Source organism: Apus apus, chromosome 4 (assembly GCF_020740795.1).
Source record: "Apus apus isolate bApuApu2 chromosome 4, bApuApu2.pri.cur, whole genome shotgun sequence".
NCBI classification, from domain to species: Eukaryota; Metazoa; Chordata; class Aves; order Apodiformes; family Apodidae; genus Apus; species Apus apus.
Genome location: NC_067285.1, coordinates 113,809,676 through 113,829,041, shown reverse-complemented (window position 1 = coordinate 113,829,041; position 19,366 = coordinate 113,809,676). Strand labels below are relative to the sequence as shown.

Here is a 19,366-nt window from a genome sequence, read left to right as displayed (position 1 = left end):
GATCATCTAGATCCAACCCCCCTGCCATGGGCAGGGACACCTCCCACCAGCCCAGGCTGCTCCAAGCCCCATCCAACCTGCCCTTCAACACTGCCAGGGATGGGGCAGCCACAGCTTCCCTGGGCAACCTGGGCCAGGGTCCCACCACCCTCACAGCAAAGAATTTCTTCCTGATGTCTAATGTAAATCTCCCCTCTTTCAGTTTAAACCATTACTTCCCCTTGTCCCAAGCCCCTCCCCAGCTTTCCTGGAGCCCCTTCAGGCACTGGAAGGTGCTCTAAGGTCTCCCTGGAGCCTTCTCTTCTCCAGGCTGAACGCCCCAGCTCTCCCAGCCTATCTCCAGAGCAGAGCTGCTCCAGCCCTCAGATCATCTTTGTGAACAGGGAAGCAGGACCCAGCTCCCTGTGATCCCAAGATCACCTGTTGTCACTTCTGGAGCTCTGGCATTGCTCAGTGACATTTCTCCTTGATGTTGCTCCATGTTTTCATCCTCACCTCTTGCTTCACAGGAGGTGGTTTAGGCCAGTCTCTGTGTCCTGACACCTCCAACCCCAGCAAGGGCCCATTGAGGGGGAACGTGTGGGGCTGGGGGCAGGTTTCAGAGATAGATCCTGGCACTTGGGGTCTCTCTGGCATGAAAATGTTCTTGGGGAATAGGGACAGGTTGAAAGTGGGGCTGATCCTGATCCTGCTGTGCAGGCAGCTGGTGGGTTGCCCGTTGCAGGTGGCAGATCCTGGAGGCTGGAGGTGTGTCCTCTCCCATGGCTGGGAGCTGGGAATGTCTTCCTGCTCCTGCCTGTCTAATGGCAGCAGGGTCCCATCTCCCCACACCCCAGTTTCCCCTTCACTGTGGTACTCCAGCCTGCAAAGCTGATCCCCAAACTCTGTGTGGTCACAATTTGGGAACCAGGTCCCCCTCTTTCCCTTTTCATTCAAGGACTGTTCCGAAATGAATCTTCATTTTTTTTTTTTGCCAGCAAGAATTGGCACAAAAGTGCTCCTGGGCAACTGAGACCTGGGGGAGGCTGCTGCCCCTGCACCTCACCTTGTCCCTGTGTCCCATGGAGCAATGGACATGGGTCCCAAATGCTCTGTGCCTGCAGGGAGAGGGAAGGAGGAGCAGGGAGAGGGAAGGAGGAGCAGGGAGAGGGAAGGAGGAGCAGGGATGCTTCCAGTAAACCTCAAAGAAGCAACTGGTCTCACTGGTGCTGGAGCCAGCACTGGGTTTGATGTAAACCCCAGGAGAGTGATAAGCCCCACCTCGATCTCAAGAGTCTTTTATTTAACACTGAATCATAAAATAGCTCTTTGCACACCTTTTTTTTTTTCCTTCTCCCTTTTTCTGGGTTTTTTTTAGTTTCTTTCTTTGTAACTCTTGAAATACACATGGTTTACACTGGGCAAAGTTTCAAAGCAACAACATCAAAGTGCGTCTACAGGTGATGGTACCAACCAAAGTGCTAAAAACACGGTCTCCCACGGGCAGCAGCCACCACCTCCCCCATCTCCCTGTCCCTCAAACCCTGCCCCCCCCCGTGGGTCCTCTCCCTGACCCCCCTCCCCATCTCATCTGCACCCCCATTTGGGCTGCACCCCCAACACTCCTGGCTCAGCATCCAGGACCCGCCTGAGCATCGAGGGGCCGTGGGGGTGAGGGGGACAAAAAAAAAAGGGAGGTTTGGTTCTCCAGACACTGGCACATGGCTGCAGAAAGACTAAAATAGACCTAAAATTCATTGAGATTTAAAAAAAAATAACTGAAGGGGAAGCTGAGTCGCTGCCTTTGGGGAGGGGGGAGGTCACTGCACCCAGGGGGGTTCCCCCTCAGGGGCTGAGAATGGAGAAGTTGCTGTAGGGAAATGATTGTAATTCCTGTCGAGAGAGATGGATACGGATATAATTTGTTATTTTCCCCCTTTCCCTCCCCGCGGGCAGCGTGTCCTCTGATTATCTCTCAGCAAGTGTGTGGGACCAGGCTTGCTTCCCAGATCCATCCCACCCTTTGCTTCCCAGATCCAATCCCACACTCCCACCTCATTGCACCCTCTTGTCCCCGGCCCCAGCCTGCCTCGTCTTCCCCCCCTTTCCACGGGGCTCAGTCCCGAGGCTGGCTCAGAATAAATCCCAGTTTTCCTGTGTTGGGGCAGTTTTCCCTCCCCTCCTTGCTGCTGCTCTCCAGGGAAGGAGGTGGCAGCAGCTTTTCTCCAGGGCAGGAGAGACCCCTTTCCTGCTGCAGGGATTATTTTGCCTCCCACCCGTGGGGAAGGTCGTGCATCACTTGGCAGCAACAACCCCCACCTGTGATGCTTCGGTCCCAACCAACCATCTCTGGTTGCTAAAATCACCCTGTTTTGTGGGGTTTTTTTGTTTGTGTTTTTTTTTTTTAAAGCATTTTATCATTTGGCACCAATTCCCAAATGCTTTCCCTCCAACCCCAACCTGCAGGTTTTTCCCCCCAAAATGAGGGGCTGAAGCCACGTGCCAGCTCCTGGGCTGGGCTCCTTGAAGAGCCAGGAGAAGATGTTGTTCAACCCCTCCCAGATCCTTCCTCAACAGTTCTCATGGGATATTTGTTGTTGTTGTTGTTGTTTTTCCATTTTGACCAAATTTGGAGCCTTTGGGAATCACAGAATCCCAGACTGGTTTGGGTTGGAAGGGACCTTCAAGACCATCTACTTCCAACCCCCCTGCGTGGGCAGGGACACCTCCCACTGGACCAGGTTGGTGGATCCAAACAAGGTGTCCAAGATCCAGCCATGGCTGTGCCTGGGGTGCCAGTTGGGACTGTGACCCACGGCGAGAAGTGGGGTCATTTTTTTTTTTAACCTTTGCTTGATAAAGAGATTTAAAAAAAAACCTCTTTAGGTGGAGCCAACCTGGGGGTTCCCCCTTCCCTGGAGACCTTACAGCCCTGGGCTCCCCCCAGGCTGGGAGCACAGGGATGAAGGCAGGAGGAGGTTCCAGGTTCCAGGAGCATCCCCAGCTCCTGGGGGTTGGAGCAATGGACGATGAGCAAAATCCAACATACGAGGCAGAAAAAACCATGGATTTGGGATAAATTTGCCCCCTCCGAGCTGGCTTTGCTGGTGGTGTTCCTCTTGAGATCCCTTCCCAACACCCAGATTCAAGCAAAGGGGAATGTCATGAGCGTTGGCCGTGGGAAAAATTTGGGCAAACTCACTAAAAAAAAGGACTAAATCCCCCCAAAAAACTTGTCCCACAGGAACCAGGTCTGGCAGGAACCAGCAGCACTGTCCATCCAGCCCCTGCCAGATCTGGCCACCACCATGACCTTGAGGGAATGCTGCTCACCCCAGCTGGGGCAGTTGTGCCCTGGCTTTTGCCAGGGATTGTCATCGCAGAGACCCGCCCTGGGGCTTCTCGAGGGTCTAGTATGGGGTTGAGCTCACGCTGCAGTTCTCCCCTTCCCTTGATTGCAAGGCTTTCCCAGGGGGTTTTGGTATTTCTGGCAGTCTCCATCATTTCCAGAGGAGATGGGGTTGAAACCCCACGACCTCTGTGGTCACGGGCAGCCTCATCCCAGCATCCTGATGGGATTAGGGTGGGCAAGGGAGGCTTGTGGGAGAGCCAAGGAGGCCACGTGTTAGTGGGATGGGGAGGGAAAGCAGCAGGGAACCCGTCAATGTGACAACACGGAGCTGTTAATGAGCTCGTTGCCATTAACAACCCTGGTAATTAGGAGCCACCCCAGGGCTCATTAACACTCAGCCTGTGCCAGCCACCTTCATCCCCAGCCCAGGAGGAAGAGACCCATCCAAGCCCCAGGAATCGTGCAGAATGGGGAAAACGACCCTGCTTTTCCCATCTCCCAGTCCTGGAGCCTTCTCAAGGTCTCACGTCATGGTGGGATTATTGTCAAAAACGAGGCCACAAGTTGGACTTCTTTGGGAATGCCCCCAAGGGAGCTGGGTGGTTTGGTCTCAATGAGGCACCAAATGTGGGTGAGGTTGTCCTGCCGTGACTGACAAAACCCCTGTGGCATCAGGGGGACAGGGATGTCCCCCCACCCACCCACGCCACCGCCAGCAGATGCAACCACCAGCAGCCACGGCACCAGCAGCCCCTCCAGCCTCACACGGAAAGTTCCTTCAAGAGTCCTCAACATCTCCCCCTGCTTCCCATCACTCCCTCCTCACCCATGGCCTGGAGGATTGAGGTGAGGGGCTGGCTGTGGGGCGAGCAGCAAACCTGGAGCAGCCACCTTCAGTCTTCAGACACGACCCTCCAACACGATAGTCTTTAAGCGTAGAGTCTATGAACATGCTGAGTATATAATTTTCCTTTAAAATCTTTTTCTTCTTCTTCTCTTTATAGAAATAAATACTTACTTTGTTTATTTTTTAATTATTATTATTATTATTCTTTGCAAGGGAACTTCTCCAGTCTCTGCTCTGTTCCGAGCGGCGACATCTCCACGGGGACCACTCTGGTGGGATGGTCTCCAGGGGGGTTTTAGCTTGGCTGGGTGGGTTTTGGTTTTTTTTGCTGGTCAGGGCATCCCTTGCTCCTCTTGCCCTTGGATGGTGCACGGCCCAGCCTCCCTGGGATGGAGATGAACCCCTGGTGGGGAGCTCCTCCAGTGCTGCCCATGAGGGCGTGGTGGGACGTGGTGGTGGTTCCTTGCAGGTGTTTCTTTGGGCTCCCACATTTTGTGCATCCAGGGATCAGCCTTCTCCTGGAAAGCTGCAGTCGGTGGGGGGTGGAGGTGCTTCCAATGAGGGGTTATGGCCAAAAAAACCCTACCCTGCTTTGGAGAAGACAGCGTAGATGGGATGAAGGGTGGATGAAATGATCTCCCGAGGTTCCTTCTGGGATTGGAGACCTAGGAGCTGCTTCCAGCCCACCAACAGCTTCAGCGATTTGGAACTGATCATCTTTTCTATTGAGGTCCCCGTGGGCTGTTGGCATCCTGGGAGCCCCTGGCTGAGGCCTGCAGTTCTCGTGTCCTGGATGAGGAGGGCGGTACCAGGATGGGTCTGCAACCTCCTCCCTCCAGGGGGGATGCTCCATGGCAGCCCATCACCCCAGGAGGGCTGAAGGAAAGGGAGATACCCTTGGAGATACCTTCCTCACAACCACATTGGCACCAAAACCTCCAACAATGGTCCGGAGAAGAAGCTCAGCAAGTTGGGTCCAAGCAGTCCTGGCTGGAGCTCAGGGTCGCAAGGGGCTGTGGTTAAGGCCGACGTGTCCCTGCTGCTGGCAGTGCTGTGACAGGTGTCCCCCGTGGCACCTCCTGGCACCTTCTCCCCAGGGTGGACAATGGAGAAGCCTGGCCTTGCTGGATGTCTTCCAAAAGCCTTTTCCTTTGGAAAGAAGAAGGGTACGTGGAGGGTGATGGTGTCCTGGTGGGCAGAAGACAGCCAGAGGCAAACAGAGGAATGAAAAGACCAGCCGTGGCCATAGACAAGGGATCTACCAGGGCAGTTGGGCTGGTGCTTTCACCAGCAGCTTTGGATTTCAGGACAATTTGGGCAGGATTTCTCCTTCAGGCTGCTCAGAAAGGCGACGAGATGGCAAATGTGGGTGTCCCATGCCAGTCCCTCTCTCTCCAGCTCTACCTGGAGGAAGCCTGAACAGGTGGTGGATGTTGGTGGGGACAGGAGCATGACCCGTTTTTCCTGGTGGGTGGGGATTTTGGAGATGGTTTTATTGCCTTGGCAGGAAGGTTTGGGTGGAGAGCAGGTGAGGCTGGAAACCTCTGGAAGAGCAACCTCTTGGTGTCCTCTGGCTCTTACAGCCTCCGAAGATGCAGCTGTGCCACCTTGGGCTTGTGCTGTTGTGGTGCTGGTTCCTGGGCAGTATTTACCCAGGCTTGGGTGCTCTTCTGCTAAACAAGTGGAAGGAAAACCAGCAGAAATGCTGCAGGAATGCTGGGTCTCCTCTGGAGGAACTGCCTCTTCCCACCCCACCTCCACCAGCCCACAGAGAGGACAGGGATGGTCAGTGATGCCCAGCAAAGAGCCCAGAGGGACAGGCTGACCCATCATCACCTCCCACCCCATCGAACGGCTGAAAAAAACCACACCCCCAGAAAGAGAGTTGGAAGGAAAAAGACATTCCCCAAACAAGGATCCTTGGCAACGAGCAGCCCTGGTGCAAAGCCATCCCCTCTCCTCGGGAGGAGTGTGTGGCCTCGTCTCTTCAGGCAGCCAAAAAATGTTCTTGAGTAGCACCTTCTCACCCCTGAGCTGGCCCTGGGGACGAGCTCCCACTGCCAGTCACGAAGGGCTGCAAGAGCCTGGGGGTCTCTTTGTGCATGGGCCAGCATCTCCGTGCCCCAGGTCCTGCAAAGGGTGAGCAGCAGAGGGTGGGTTTGGTTCCACGGGGGCCTCCAGCTCTGCCGGGCAGAGGAGGGAATGTGCTTTGTGGTTCCCTGAAGGTCTAACAGCCTCCTTCCACTTTGATGTGTAAAATCTTGGAGAAGCCGGGTCTTTTCCTCAGGGCCTGGAAGAGGAGGGGAGAGGGTGGGTGGTTGGTGCAGGACCTGGCAGGCTTGGCTGTCCCACAGGTTGGGCAGGGAAAAGAGAGGAGATCTTCAATCCCCACCAGGGGAAAGGGCCCACCCTGGTCCCATCCCCACCACTGCATCCCAAAGGGATCTGGCTTTCTTGCAGGATGGGCTCATGGTCTCTTCTTAATCCCATGCCCTGAAGCTAAGTCTGGGTTTGGTTTCTGTTTGGTTAAAACCACCATTTCCTGAGGACAGCAGTAGTTTGGGGCAGATGAAACCAACATCAACAGGGTTGTCAGGCCCTGGCCCAGGCTGCCCAGGGCAGGGGGGGAGTCCCCATCCCTGGAGGGGTTTCAAAGCCCTTTAGATGTGGTGCTGAGGGACATGGGTTAGTGGTGGCCTTGGCAGGGCTGGGTTAGCAGTTGGTCTTGGTGATCTTCAAGGTCTTTGGTGGTGGAGCAGGAACTGCATGAGCTGTGTGACCCCACCCGAGGGTGCTGGTGGGCCTCCATCCCCAAGTCCTGCTTTGCACCTCATGGGAGTTTCACCTGACACCCCCCATGGTGGCCAACCCTGCTGCAGGATGAAGCCAACCAGAGGATGGTGTGAGATGGAGGCACCTATTTTTCCCCTTGGGCACAGATGGAGATGTCTTCCCTGGAGACCCTGAAGAGCTCAGGGACAGCCCAAGCCCTGCCGAGCATCACAAGCTGAGCAAGGTCTGCAACTCAGCCCAGCTAAAATTAACCCAGTTTCTGCTTTCATGAGTGGATTTTCAACCACTTGACAGTGTTCACCAAGCTGGTGGCCCCAGGAAGGAGGCAACAGCCCTTTTGTGTCCCCAGGGAACAGTGGTGGGCAAGAATTTGTCCTCAGGGTCCATGGGGGTCTGACGTGAGACTGGTGACACATGGGTGACCTGGGTATGGCATCCTTTACCTGGAGTTTGTTCACCATTTCTTCAAACATCTTCTTGGCTTCAGGGCTGTGAGGTTCCTTGAAGTAGTCTACAATGCCCACCTGCACCACGATGGACTTCAGGTTCCGGCACACACCTGAGGGCAGAAACACCTGGTGGGGAGACATCCTCTCCACAGCCAGGACGGACCCTAAAACCCACAGAGTGCTCCTCAAGGCCTTTTGCATTTGGGGAAACCTCACTCTGGAGGTGAAGGAGACCCAGTCTTGGTGACCAAGACCTCTGTAGGGAGGATGGTGGTCTACAAGATGGCCCCCGATTGTCCTATCCCAAATCAGCAGTCCTACTGCTTCCTTGGGAAACCCTTACTCTTCCACCCAGAGGGATGGGTTCCCAGCAAGTCCAACCACAGCCACATGTGCCATGACCACCAGGAAACGCACCTCCAACAGGCTCTCCTGGCTGTGGACCTCTTTCCCCCTGAAGCTCCCAACCTGACAAATACCTTCAGTGAACAGAGTGACTCTCAGCTCAGAGACACCAGGGTGAACCCCAGGTGAGCCACAGACACTGAGGCCTCCATTACACCGAGGAGAGCATGGAGGAGGTGTCTCCATCCTCCCTGTGGCCCAAGGCAAGATCAGCTCTTCCCTCCTTAGCAGGGGGCTGTTGGTTGGATCCCATCTTTGAAACCTTCCACCATGGAGCTCCCAGCCCCTTCCAGCATTGGTGGGTTCCTGTGGGTGGGGCTGGGAGGCAGGGTCTGCTTGGTGGACCTCAATAGCTGGTGACCTTTTGGTCAATGGATGATGCACTCCTCCCATGGCTACTCACTGTTGAAGTGCAGCAGGGCTTTGGGGGTGACAGGCGTGGAGGTCAGCACCAGCATCTCCAGCCCCTTCAGCCCCTCTCGACACATCTCCGCAGCGACCTCCTGGTTGATCTCAGCCACGTGGTCCAGCTCCAGGACCTGAAGCCTCATGCAGTTTCGGGCTGGAAGGACAGAGCATCCCCCATCAGGACCCCATGGAGAAGGGATGAGGACAACCAAGGGGAACAGGATGGTCGGAGGGATGGGTGGCAGCAAGGAGGGGCAGGGTGCTCCCGTGGTCCTTGTGGTGGGCTTCTCCATTGAGATTCCCTGCAGGGCATCTCCTAGGGGTACACCCTGCCTCCAGCAAGGTCCCCTTCTCCTGGTGCCATCAGAGGAGAGCTGCCTACCTAAGGAGGCCAGTCCCTGGACACCACAGCCTGCCCCTCCGATGCCCAGTGCCCGCAGGTGGGGCCAGCACCGTCCAATCATCTGAAGGCAGCGGTTGCTGAAGCGTGTTGGCTGCTGGCTGGGGAGAGGAAGGAGAAAGAGCTGGGGAGGGCTGGAAGAAAAGGTCATCCCCCACACCCTGCGTGGTCCCAGGTAGGGATAGGAAGGACCTCCCCCCATCCCACCAAGCCAGGTGTTGCCACGCTGGAGGGAGGTGTTTCCAGAGCAGACACCTCCACCTGAGCAACCATTCTGGGTTGTGTTGCAACCAGGACGGGGCAGGTCCAATCACTCTAGGGAGTCCCTCCTCCCCACACCCTCCACCTCTGGAGATCTGAATGAAGCCCCAAACTCTGCGGTGTTCCTCACACTCAACCTGGCCTCCTCCTAACATGCCTCTTACCATGGGTGCAGAGGTGCGACCTGGAGGGAGATGATGTCCCTGCAACCTGCTCCAAGGGCCCAGATGACTTCATGACCCACGGGGTCTGTAGAGCTCCTGGAACGGGACAGAGGACACATGGTGGCCCCCATTGGCAGTGATGCTGCCCTGGGGGCTGTGTCTGCAGCCTCATGCTGCACCTGGAGGTACAAATCTGGTCATTATTTGTAACCCACGATCTGCCCATGAACCAGGCAATCCCAGCACCAACCCATGCAGGGAGGCTGAAGGCTGAAGGAATGGTGCCTACGGATGTGGAGTGTCAACAAGGATGGAAGAAGGTGTGGTTGAAGGTGAGGCTGAAGGTGAGATTGAAGATGAGTTTGGAAGCAAGGTTGAAGGCACAGGCTGAAGGTGAGGTTGGTAGTTGCAACTGAGGGTGATGGTTGAAGGTGAGGTTGCAGGTGAAGGCAGAAGTCTTCCAGATGCAACGCTGGCAAGTGCCAGGGCCATGTACCCAACATCCCTGCAGATCCCATTGGGTTGGTTTCACTTGTCACCTTCCCAGCCTGGATGGAGAAGGTGCCAGGAGGTGGTAAAGATGTTACAGCTGATGGGTGGTAACTTCCAGCCAAGGGAAGTGGCTGCTCCATGGTTGTGCTACCACACCTGCAGGAGGCTGTTGGCCCAGTGTTGCTGCAGATGTTTGTGGTGGGCTCCTCCTTGGTCTTTTTTTGAGGTGTCAAAGCAGACCTCACTTGATGCTGCTGGACTCGAGCAGGGATGTAGTGGAGATGCAGGTGTATCATGAATTGTGACACTGAGCAGGGGTGGCCGTGGTGTCTGCCACCCAACTTTTGTGCCACTGGCTCAGAGGAGCTTTCACTGATGCCATCAGCTCCCTCCGCTGAGCCACCGGAGGTGAGATGTCTGGTGCCTTGTCCTGGTGCTGCCAGGACAGAGGCCCCTGGTTGCTTCACCACGCTGGGCTCCCTCCTGAAGACCAAGGCTGCTCTTCCTCCCTCTGAATGACCTACTTCAAAATGTCAGGCAAGCCTCAAAATAAGTGATGGGCGTTATCTTGGGTGTTTCACTCGTCTCCACCAAGGGTGCCTGCCAAGAACCCCTTGTCAGGGTGGTGGGTTAATTAGAGCACGAGTCAGAGTCACAGGTTAACGAGGTGCCAGGAGCACTTGCCCTTGCTCTGAGGCCCTTGGAAGGGCCCGTGGAGGAGTTATTGGATTAAACCCAGCAGCACTGGGCCGCCTCACAGGGGGCATTCCCCAGATCAGAGACATGTCTGAGCTGGCTTGGTCCAACATGGAGGTGCTGGCCGGGTTTGCTTCCCCACCTGAGGGCTTCTTCATCCTGGGCTGGATGAGAACACCCACTGGCTGCAGGTGGAATGGATGCAGAGGCTGAAGTGGTCATCTGCAGGGTGCAGCAGAGCAAGGAGCATCCTCCTTGGGAGTGTAGGAAAGCTAAATTCTGTCTCCACAAGCAGCAGAGCCTCTTCAGAAGGTGGCCAAGACCAACGAGCAGTCAGTGATCTCCACTAGGACCTGTGACCTCCTTCAGAACTGACATCTATGTGCCTCGTGTCCGTGTTCTTGGGCAAGGTCTCCAAGTTGTGTTTTAGCAATCCCATGGCAGAGCTATTCCTCCCTCCCAGGACAGAGGGACCCCGAGGTCTCTTCTCCCCATTAGAAGCCTTCATCAGGGGGCCACAGTCAGGCCCTGGTGTTGGTGCACCTCTTCTTCACCCTTCTCTAACACAAAGCAGTGACCCCACACCGAGACCCTGGTCACGCCTCCAGCTGGGGTGAGATCAGTACCAGGACGGTGGGAATGGAGCTGGAAGGGAAACATCTGCAGGGGAACATGGCAGAGGAGGAGGAGAGCTGCAAGGACAGCTTGCACCTGGGGACACTGGGGCTGCCGCTGGGCTGGGGACACGGAAAGGTGTGTCCTTCACACCTGGCCAGATGTGCTGCACTCTACCCGGGAACGGGGACGGGCACCAGAGGAGTCCCAAGACATCCCACGGATGTTCCCAGCCTTCTCCCATCCAGGGAACCACCGGGCAAGCCCCCGTGGGCAGGGGTGGGGCTGCTGGTGGCCATGCTTACCGGTAGGTGACAGCCTGCAGGGCCCGGCAGTAGCAGCTGGCCAGCCAGAGCGAGCGGTCGGTCAGCACGTTGGGGCAGTGGGAGATGCGCAGGATCAGGAGGTTGCCACCTGTTGCCTTCAGCAAGGATTCCAGCCCTGCTTCCAGGCAGCCCCTACCACGGATGGAGGCAAGGTCAGGCATGGGCGCCCATGCTGACGCTCCCCAGGGTCACCCCCTGGCAGTGACACGTGCCGTGGGGAACACGTGGATCCAGGACGCCCAAAACCCACAGCAGGAGCTGGTGTGTGATGATTGTGTCAGTGGAAATGGGATGTTGAGGGCTCATGGAGCACCACCATCCCCGAGGGCCAGAAGAAATGGCCTCGAGTTGCACCAGGGGAGGTTGAGATTGGACATTAGGAGAAACTTCTTCACTGAAAGGGTTTTTAACCAGTGGCCCAGGCTGCCCAGGGAGGTGGTTGAATCACCATCCCTGGAGGGCTTTAAAAGCCATGTAGATGTGGTGCTGAGGGACATGGCTTCAGCACTGGACTTGGTAGAGTTGGGTTAATGGTTGGTAGAATTAGGTTATGGTTGGACTCAGTGATCTTAAAGGTCTTTTCCAACCAGAACGATGTGATGATTCTGTGACTCCTACGGCCACCAGCCTGGCTGTGGGAGGAGGGTGCCCAAGACACGGGGACTCACCGTGTGCTCTTCATGTAGTCCTCCTTGCTCTCCTTCTTCCCTCTCTGACGCGGCTTGAGGTTTTGGAGGGTGAGGGAGTGCATCTGGGTGCACCACTGAGACAGCATGGCCAGGAACTGGGGGGACAGGGGTGGCTGTCACCGAGGGGGATGCTCTCAGCATGCCCCATGCCACCCATCCCTGGCTGCCTTTGGGTAGATCTGTGCAGGTGCCTCCACACACGGGCAACGCAAGCTTGTGACAATGCAGACAGGAGGTCATGCAAGGGTGGGCTCAACAAAACCGTGGGGGTGACCACCAAAGCACGTGACAAATGTGTGCACGTGTGAGCCCATGGCCACAGGCAAGCACGGGTGGGCGTGCAACACATCCACAACACAAGAGCTTCCAACACAAGACAGGCATGGAGATGTTAGAGCAGGTCTAGAGGAGGCGACAAAGATGCTCAGAGGGCTGGAGCAGCTCTGCTCTGGAGACAGGCTGGGAGAGTTGGGGTGTTCAGCCTCGAGAAGAGAAGGCTCCAGGGAGACCTTAGAGCACCTTCCAGTGCCTGAAGGGGCTCCAGGAAAGCTGGGGAGGGGCTTGGGACAAGGGCAGGGAGGGATGGGATGAAGGGGGATGGAGTAAAACTGGAAGAGGGAAAATTCAGGTGAGACATCAGGAAGAAATTCTTCACTGTGAGGGAGGTGAGACCCTGGCCCAGGTTGCCCAGGGAAGCTGTGGCTGCCCCATCCCTGGCAGTGTTGGAGGGCAGGTTGGATGGGGCTTGGAGCAACCTGGGCTGGTGGGAGGTGTCCCTGCCCATGCAGGGGGTGGGACTGGATGATCTTGAAAGCCCCTTCCAACCCAAACCAATCTGTGGTTCTATGTTCCCATGACGACAATGGCATGACAACCAACACCAGCAAGATGCTTGCACAGCTTCACCATTCTGGAAGCAAGGTCTCCCCCCGTGCACTGCCATCCCCATCCCCAGTACCTTGGAGGACACCCTGGCATTCTCCAGCAGCACCCGTGTCCACACAGCCGGGTGCCGGGCCACGAACTTCCAGTCCTTGCACACCTCGGCTGCCCGCAGCAGGGTCCTGGTGTCCAGGTAGGTGAAGATGCAGAAGAGAGCTGCTCTCATCTTGAGGATCTCGGGGCTGATCACCTCGCTGGAGTGGCCAGGGCTGCCCCTCTCCAGCCGGCCCACCTTGCCCGTGGCTGCCTCGGTCCTGGCTACGGGACACCCACTGTCAGTTGCCACTGGTGGCCAGGAAAGACAGAGACAGACCCCATGTTCCCCCCCATTCCGTCCTCCCCTGATGAGGGGAGACCTCATCTCAGCTGCTGCTTCCTCATTAGGGAAGGAGGAGCAGTAGGTGTTGGCCTCTTCTCTCTGGTGACCATATAGGACCTGAGGGAATGGTGGGAAGATGTGCAGGAGGGGGTTTAGGTTGGACATTGGGAAGAAATTCTTCACCCAGAGGGTGGAGGAGCACTGGAATAGGCTCCCCAGGGAAGCAGGAATGGCACTGACCCTGACAATATTCAAGGAACATTTGGACAACACCCTCAGGGACGTGGTGTGAACTTTGGGGTTGTCCTGTTCTGGGGCGGGAGCTGGGCTGGGTGATCCAGGCTGTCTGGGCAGGTGGTTGAGCCACCACCCCTGCAGACATCTAAGAAGACAGAGGCGGTGCCAGGGGACAGACAGGGTTTAGCGGCGGATGTGGCAGAGCTGGGGTAGTGGTTGGATCTGATGGTCTTGGAGGTCTTTTCCAACCAGAGTGACACCGTGACTGACGCTCCCACCCCCCAGGAGCACCCGGGCGGTCTCACCCGTCAGCCGGCAGCCGCCCAGGGGCCGGGATGCGGATGATCCGGGTGCCTCGGGCTCCCAGCCCTCGGCCTCGGACTCGGTGGTGCGGGATCCCACGTCGGAGACGTCTCCCTCCTCGCCCTCGGTGCTGTTGCGGTAGGGCCGGCGGTGCCAGTTCTGGATGGCCTGTCGGCGCAGCCCCGAGCCCCGCGGGCCCTCCCGCCCCGGGGGGACGTGCCCCTCGGCCGCCTCATCGGCGGGACACGGCTCCGCGCTGTCACTGTCGTAGCAGCCCGAGCTCTGGGACACGGGTTTCGCCCGGCTTGAGGCCCTGGGGGAGAAGGGAGTTACTGGAGGGAGTCCAGAGGAGAAGGATGAAGATGATCTGGGGGGCTGGAGCATCTCCCTGATGAGGAAAGGCTGAGGGAGCTGGGGCTGTTCAGCCTGGAGAGGAATAATGCTGAGGGGAGACCTTATCAGTGCCTGCAAGTGTCTCAGGGGGGGTGCAGGGAGGATGGAGACAGGCTCTTCTCTATAGTTCCCAGTGACAGGATGAGGGGCAACTGGCACAAGCTGGAACATGGGAAGTTCCACTTAAATATGTGGAAAAACTTCTTTCGGGTGAGGGTGGCAGAGCCCTGGGCCAGGCTGCCCAGGGAGGGTGTGGAGTCTCCTTCTCTGGAGAAGTTCAAGACCCCTCTGGATGCAGCCCTGGGTAATGTGCTCCAGGGGATCCTGCTTTAGTGGGAGAGTTGGACTAGATGATCTCTAGAGCTCCCTTCCAACTCCAGCAATTCTAAGGGCATCTCCTTCCCATCAGCCCCTCACCCACCCCCCAGTGAGTCATCCCACGAACACCCCAAAGAGGCAGCAGGGGTTTGGGACTCACCCGGTGCTGGAGGAGGAACGCTGGTTGGACACAACATAAGGACCATGCACGGCTGCTCCTGGCCCTGGGTGCCGATCTCTCTGTGGGGAGATGGGACAAGAGGAGCCAACGTGGAGAAGCCCAACGTGTGGCTGGTGCAGCTGAGGGAGGTGGCCCCAACATCCCACCCAGAGCCAACATGGAGAAACCCAACATGTGGCTGGTGCAGCTGAGGGAGGTGACCCCAACATCCCACCCAGAGCCAACGTGGAGAAACCCAACGTGTGGCTGGTGCACATGAGGGAGGTGGCCCCAACATCCCACCCAGAGCCAACGTGGAGAAACCCAACGTGTGGCTGGTGCAGCTGAGGGAGGTGACCCCGGCATCCCACCCAGAGCCAGCTGTGTTTTGGGAGGAGACCACGACCCAGCAGGATGCAGAAGAGCACCTCCAGCATCGCCTGGGAAATCCAGACCCACCGAGAAGCCACTTCTCTTTGGGAACCCCACCACCCTGGGTTGCCCACTTCCCCGCAGGGAACGAGAGGAGGGTCCTTACACCTCCCCGCTCAACCCTTCGCAACCATCAGAGAAGACACGTGGGCACCAGCCCGAAGCCACCGCGGTGCCCGTGCCTGTGCCCGCAGAGGTACCAGTCGGCCGGTGGCCTTGCCCCCCGGGGTCCCGCAGCGCCCCAGGCTGCCGTTGGGGGTGGTGCCACAGCTGCTGCTGATGATCTGGAGCTGCTTCTCGGCCCGGTCCGCCCGGTCCAGCAGCTCCTCGATGAAGTGCTGGAGGCGGACCTTGGCGTTGGCCTCCCGGGCGGCCGTCTCCTTCAGGAACTGGTCGATCTGCAGCACCTCCCTGTGGGGCGGGAGGGCAAGTTTCACCACGGGATGTCAAGATCGGACATGAGGAACCATTTCCTTCCCCCAAAAGGTCTGTCAGGCCCTGGCCCAGGCTGCCCAGGGCAGGGGTGGAGTCCCCATCCCTGGAGGGGTTTCCAAGCCCTGGAGATGTGGTGCTGAGGGACATGGGGCAGTGGTGGCCTTGGCAGGGCTGGGTTAACAGGTGGACTTGATGATCTTAGGGGTCTTTTCCAGCCAAAATTACTCCATGATTCTATGGTTGACACCCCAGTCCTTTCCCACCCATCCTTGTTAAGCCCCTCCATGCCTGTCTGCCATCAGGGGTGGGAGCTCAAGGATGCTCATGTGCATCCAGACCATTCCATCACCAGCCTGATGTGGGTCTGTGCCAGCTCAGGTGGCTCCTGGGCTTGGTCTGGTGCAGAGGAGGGACCAAGCGATGCTCCTGGCATCCAAGGTGGATGCTTCCATTCACTGGCATGTCCATTGCTCCCAGAACTGGAGTCAGGCCCTGGAGCACAGTGCAGCAGAGGGAGCAGGATGATGATGGTGTGGTGGGATGATGGAGGAGGTTGGCAGTGCTACCTGCCTCACTCAGGGCAGGCTGAAAGGAAAGACCTTCAGAGCAGCGTGGAGTCCTCAGGCCACCACTCACCCGAGACTCCATTAACCACAGCAGCTGCAGGGCCCCCGCTGCTTCATTAATTCATTAATTAGCAGGCAGTGGGGAGCTTTTATGCGTGGGCCGGGGTCACTCTGCTGAGAAACCACCCCCAAAACATGGCCAGCTCTGAGGTGGAGCTCAACCACCCCAGGTGGCTCCATCCCCCCTGCACAGGTGTGTGCCCGGGCACACACACACACCTCTTGCACCTCCAGGAAACACGGACAAGGACACGCAGGCACAGGTGAACACACCCCAAAACCAGGTGGGACAGACTGTCCCAGCTGTCACACCCTTGCAGGTGCCCGTGCCACACGTGCACACCGGGCACACCCACCTTTGCTTACACCGGGACCCCCAGATGCACAAAGAGGGCTCTGCACGGCTGTCCTGTGCACACCCAACCATGCACACCCAGCAGTGCACACCCTGCACACGCCCCAGCGCGCACACCTAACCAAGCACACCCAACCGTGCACACCTGACCATGCACACCCAAACACACCAACCATGCATACCCTGCACACACCCAACCACGCACACTCAACCATGCTCATCTGATTGTGCACACCTGATGATTCACACGTGACCATGCACACCTAACTGCACACCTGACCTTGCACACCTGACCTTGTACTGCTGGCCATACACATCTGACCTTGCACACTTGATCTTGCACACCTGACTGTGCACACCTGACCGTGCACACCTGGCTGTGCACACCTGGCTGTGCATGCCTGACTGCACACCTGACCTTGCACACTTGATCTTGCACACCTGGCTGTGCACACCTGGCCACACCGCTCTGCCCAGGAGCACAACACGAGGAGGTGGCAGCACTTAGTGCTGTATTTCCCATTGCTTATTAATTGCCATTTAATTGTCACTTAATTGCCCCCCCAACTGCCATCTGCAGGAGGACCTCGGAGCTCCCCGGTGGTGCTCTGGGAAAGCTCCTGGCTGGGACATCTAGGAGATTTGGAAGGCAAATGGGGCCGTGGCAGGGTGGGTGTAAAGTGATGCTGATGGTTATCACCAGCACTGCTCACGTTCCTGTGGATCGGGTGGAAAAAACACCCTCAGGAATGCAAAAGGAACCCGGGAGCAAAAAGTCTTCCACAGAGACAGGGACCTCGGGGTGTTGTGGAGCTGGCAGGGCTGGGAAATGTTCCCAGCAATGATTTGTTGTTGGGGAAGGGAGAAAGGGGCTTTGCCAATAGAAATGATCTATGGTTCCCCCACATCTAGGAAAGACACCTCCTCTTTTCATCAGCTCTTCACACGCTTCCTCTGCAACCTGGGAAGTGATTTTGTTCTGGCTTGAGGAGCATGAGGACTGGTGGGGACAATCAGCAACCAGGAGGGTTCCTCTAGAATCACTGAATGGTTTGGGTTGGAAGGGACCTTCAAGATCATCAGGTTCCAACCGCCCTGCATGGGCAGGGACACCTCCCACCAGCCCAGGCTGCTCCAAGCCCCATCCAACCTGCCCTTCAACACTGCCAGGGATGGGGCAGCCACAGCTTCTCTGGGCAACCCGGGCCTGGGTCTCACCACCCTCACAGCAAAGAATTTCTTCCTAACGTCTAAACTAAATCTCTTCCAGTTTGAAATTTTCCCTCCTCATCCTTGAAGAATCCCACCAGTGCTCCCAGCCCAGCAGAACTGTGACTTTTCCCCATTATCCTACTCCTCACTGACTTTCTGGACCCCATGGTGGCCTCCAGCTTTGCTAAGAAACTCCTGAAGAATAAGGTCTATTCGCTTGAGTGACACCGACTGGCGAAACAACCCAGTGCTTGACCAGAGGGAGATTCAAGAGCAGTGTTGGGGTGGGAAGTGGATGTTGAGCGGGGAACGTGGGATGAAAATGAGGATGATAGTGCCATGGTCCTAACAGGAGATGGAGGTCATGCTTCCCAGGCTACACCACTCTCCTTCTAGGAGAAAACCCCTGGGTTAGGCATGGCCAAGATGGCTTCTCTTGGATTTATGACCATGGAACAGGTCAATGGGATTGTTAGGTTGGATGATTTAGCTTTGGAGCCAGAGGGGATGTTCCAGCCCTGATTTTGAGGGACACCCTTTGGCACTAGAGGTGGGCTGCAGAAACATGGCCACCACCACGTTCCTTGGCAGCACAGCAGGATGATGGCCATGCCACTCCCATGTCCTGGGGGCTCTGGGACAAGTTCTGACATGACGTGACCCAGCTTGGACATGGGGAGGCTCAGGTGTAAGTGGAAGCAGCTCAGGTCTAATGCCTGCATGGGAGAAGATGCAAAACCTGATGAGCAATGACACTAACGGGCATTGCCCAGGGGATTGTGTCCTAGCACTTGGTCTGAGGGCTTGGTGATGGTGTTGGGATCTTGGGGATCTTGCTGTCGGGGACCCATTTCCCCCCACCCTGCAGTCCAGAGAGCGGGCAAAGGACTCACTGTTGCTTGCGGGTGAGCTCCTGCTCCTTCTGCACCAGGTCCTGCTTGAGGGAGGCCAGCATCTCCACGCTGACGTCCACCTGGCGGGAGAGTTCGGATGCCCGGTCCTCCAGCTCCTGCTTCTCCCGGCTGAGCCGCAGGCTCTCCTGCTTGGCCTTCTCCAGCTCCGAGCTCTTGCGGTCCAGCTCCACTTGCAGCCGGCCCACCTGCGAGGCGATCTTCTGCTCCACCTCCTCCGTCAGCTTCTCCAGCCTCTTGTCCACCTCCAGCTTCTCGAAGGCTCGGATCTTCAGGCGGGCCAAGCCTTCCTCGTAGGCTGCGTCCATGGCGGCCGGCGGCGCCGGGGCTGGCGCCACGGCTTTGCCCCGGCTGAAGATCTCCGTCAGGGGGATCTCGATCTCGTGGACATAGCGGGGCGAGGGGGAGGAGGACGGGGCTGGTTCCAGCTCCTCGGCGGGGACCAGGTCGCAGGAGAAGCGCTGGTCCTTGCCTTGGAAGGAGGTGCTCTCAAAGTAGTCCCGCCGAGCGGCCGGGGTCAGCAAGGCGCCGTCGGCGGCCAAGGGGAAGACGGCAGCATCGCAGATGCTGTTGGTCTTGGAGAGGACGTAGAGGGTCTCGTAGGTGTGGTTGTACTCCAGGTGCGCCCGCAGCGAGGAGAGGCTGCGGAAGCGCTTGTGCTCCCCGCAGCGCGGGCACCGGTAGGGCAGGTCCAGGGAGGCCATTCCCTCAGCGACGCGCCCCGCCAGCCCGGGGGAAGCCCACGGCCCCGCTCATGGCGCGGGGGAGGCCGGGAGGTGGCACCTGGGCTGGGGTGGGGAGCCCCGGCAGGTGGGGATGCAGCTCTGCTGGGGCATGGCGGGGTGGG

At 57.6% G+C, this 19,366-nt stretch overlaps 1 protein-coding gene across 3 annotated transcripts; it reads right to left on the bottom strand.

Annotated features, from left to right (window-relative positions):
* Nucleotides 1-6,389: 6,389 nt before the first annotated feature.
* FBXO41 (F-box protein 41) lies at nucleotides 6,390-19,278 on the bottom strand. 3 transcript variants are annotated; one of them, XM_051617331.1, is made up of 12 exons: nucleotides 18,502-19,278; nucleotides 15,163-15,391; nucleotides 14,549-14,628; nucleotides 13,680-13,990; nucleotides 12,835-13,076; nucleotides 11,856-11,971; nucleotides 11,167-11,319; nucleotides 9,059-9,154; nucleotides 8,616-8,734; nucleotides 8,229-8,387; nucleotides 7,415-7,530; nucleotides 6,390-6,468 (listed from the first exon to the last, which is right to left on the bottom strand). In XM_051617331.1, the coding sequence occupies exons 1-12, from the start codon at nucleotides 19,221-19,223 to the stop codon at nucleotides 6,406-6,408; spliced, it is 2,406 nt and encodes an 801-aa protein (XP_051473291.1). In that variant the 5' UTR covers nucleotides 19,224-19,278; the 3' UTR covers nucleotides 6,390-6,405. The 3 variants fall into 3 exon arrangements, with proteins under 3 accessions (XP_051473291.1, XP_051473292.1, XP_051473293.1); XM_051617332.1 differs by having other exon boundaries at nucleotides 15,181-15,391; XM_051617333.1 differs by lacking the exons at nucleotides 6,390-6,468; nucleotides 7,415-7,530 and having other exon boundaries at nucleotides 8,221-8,387; nucleotides 12,835-13,103; nucleotides 15,181-15,391.
* Between the last annotated feature and the right edge of the window lie 88 nt (nucleotides 19,279-19,366).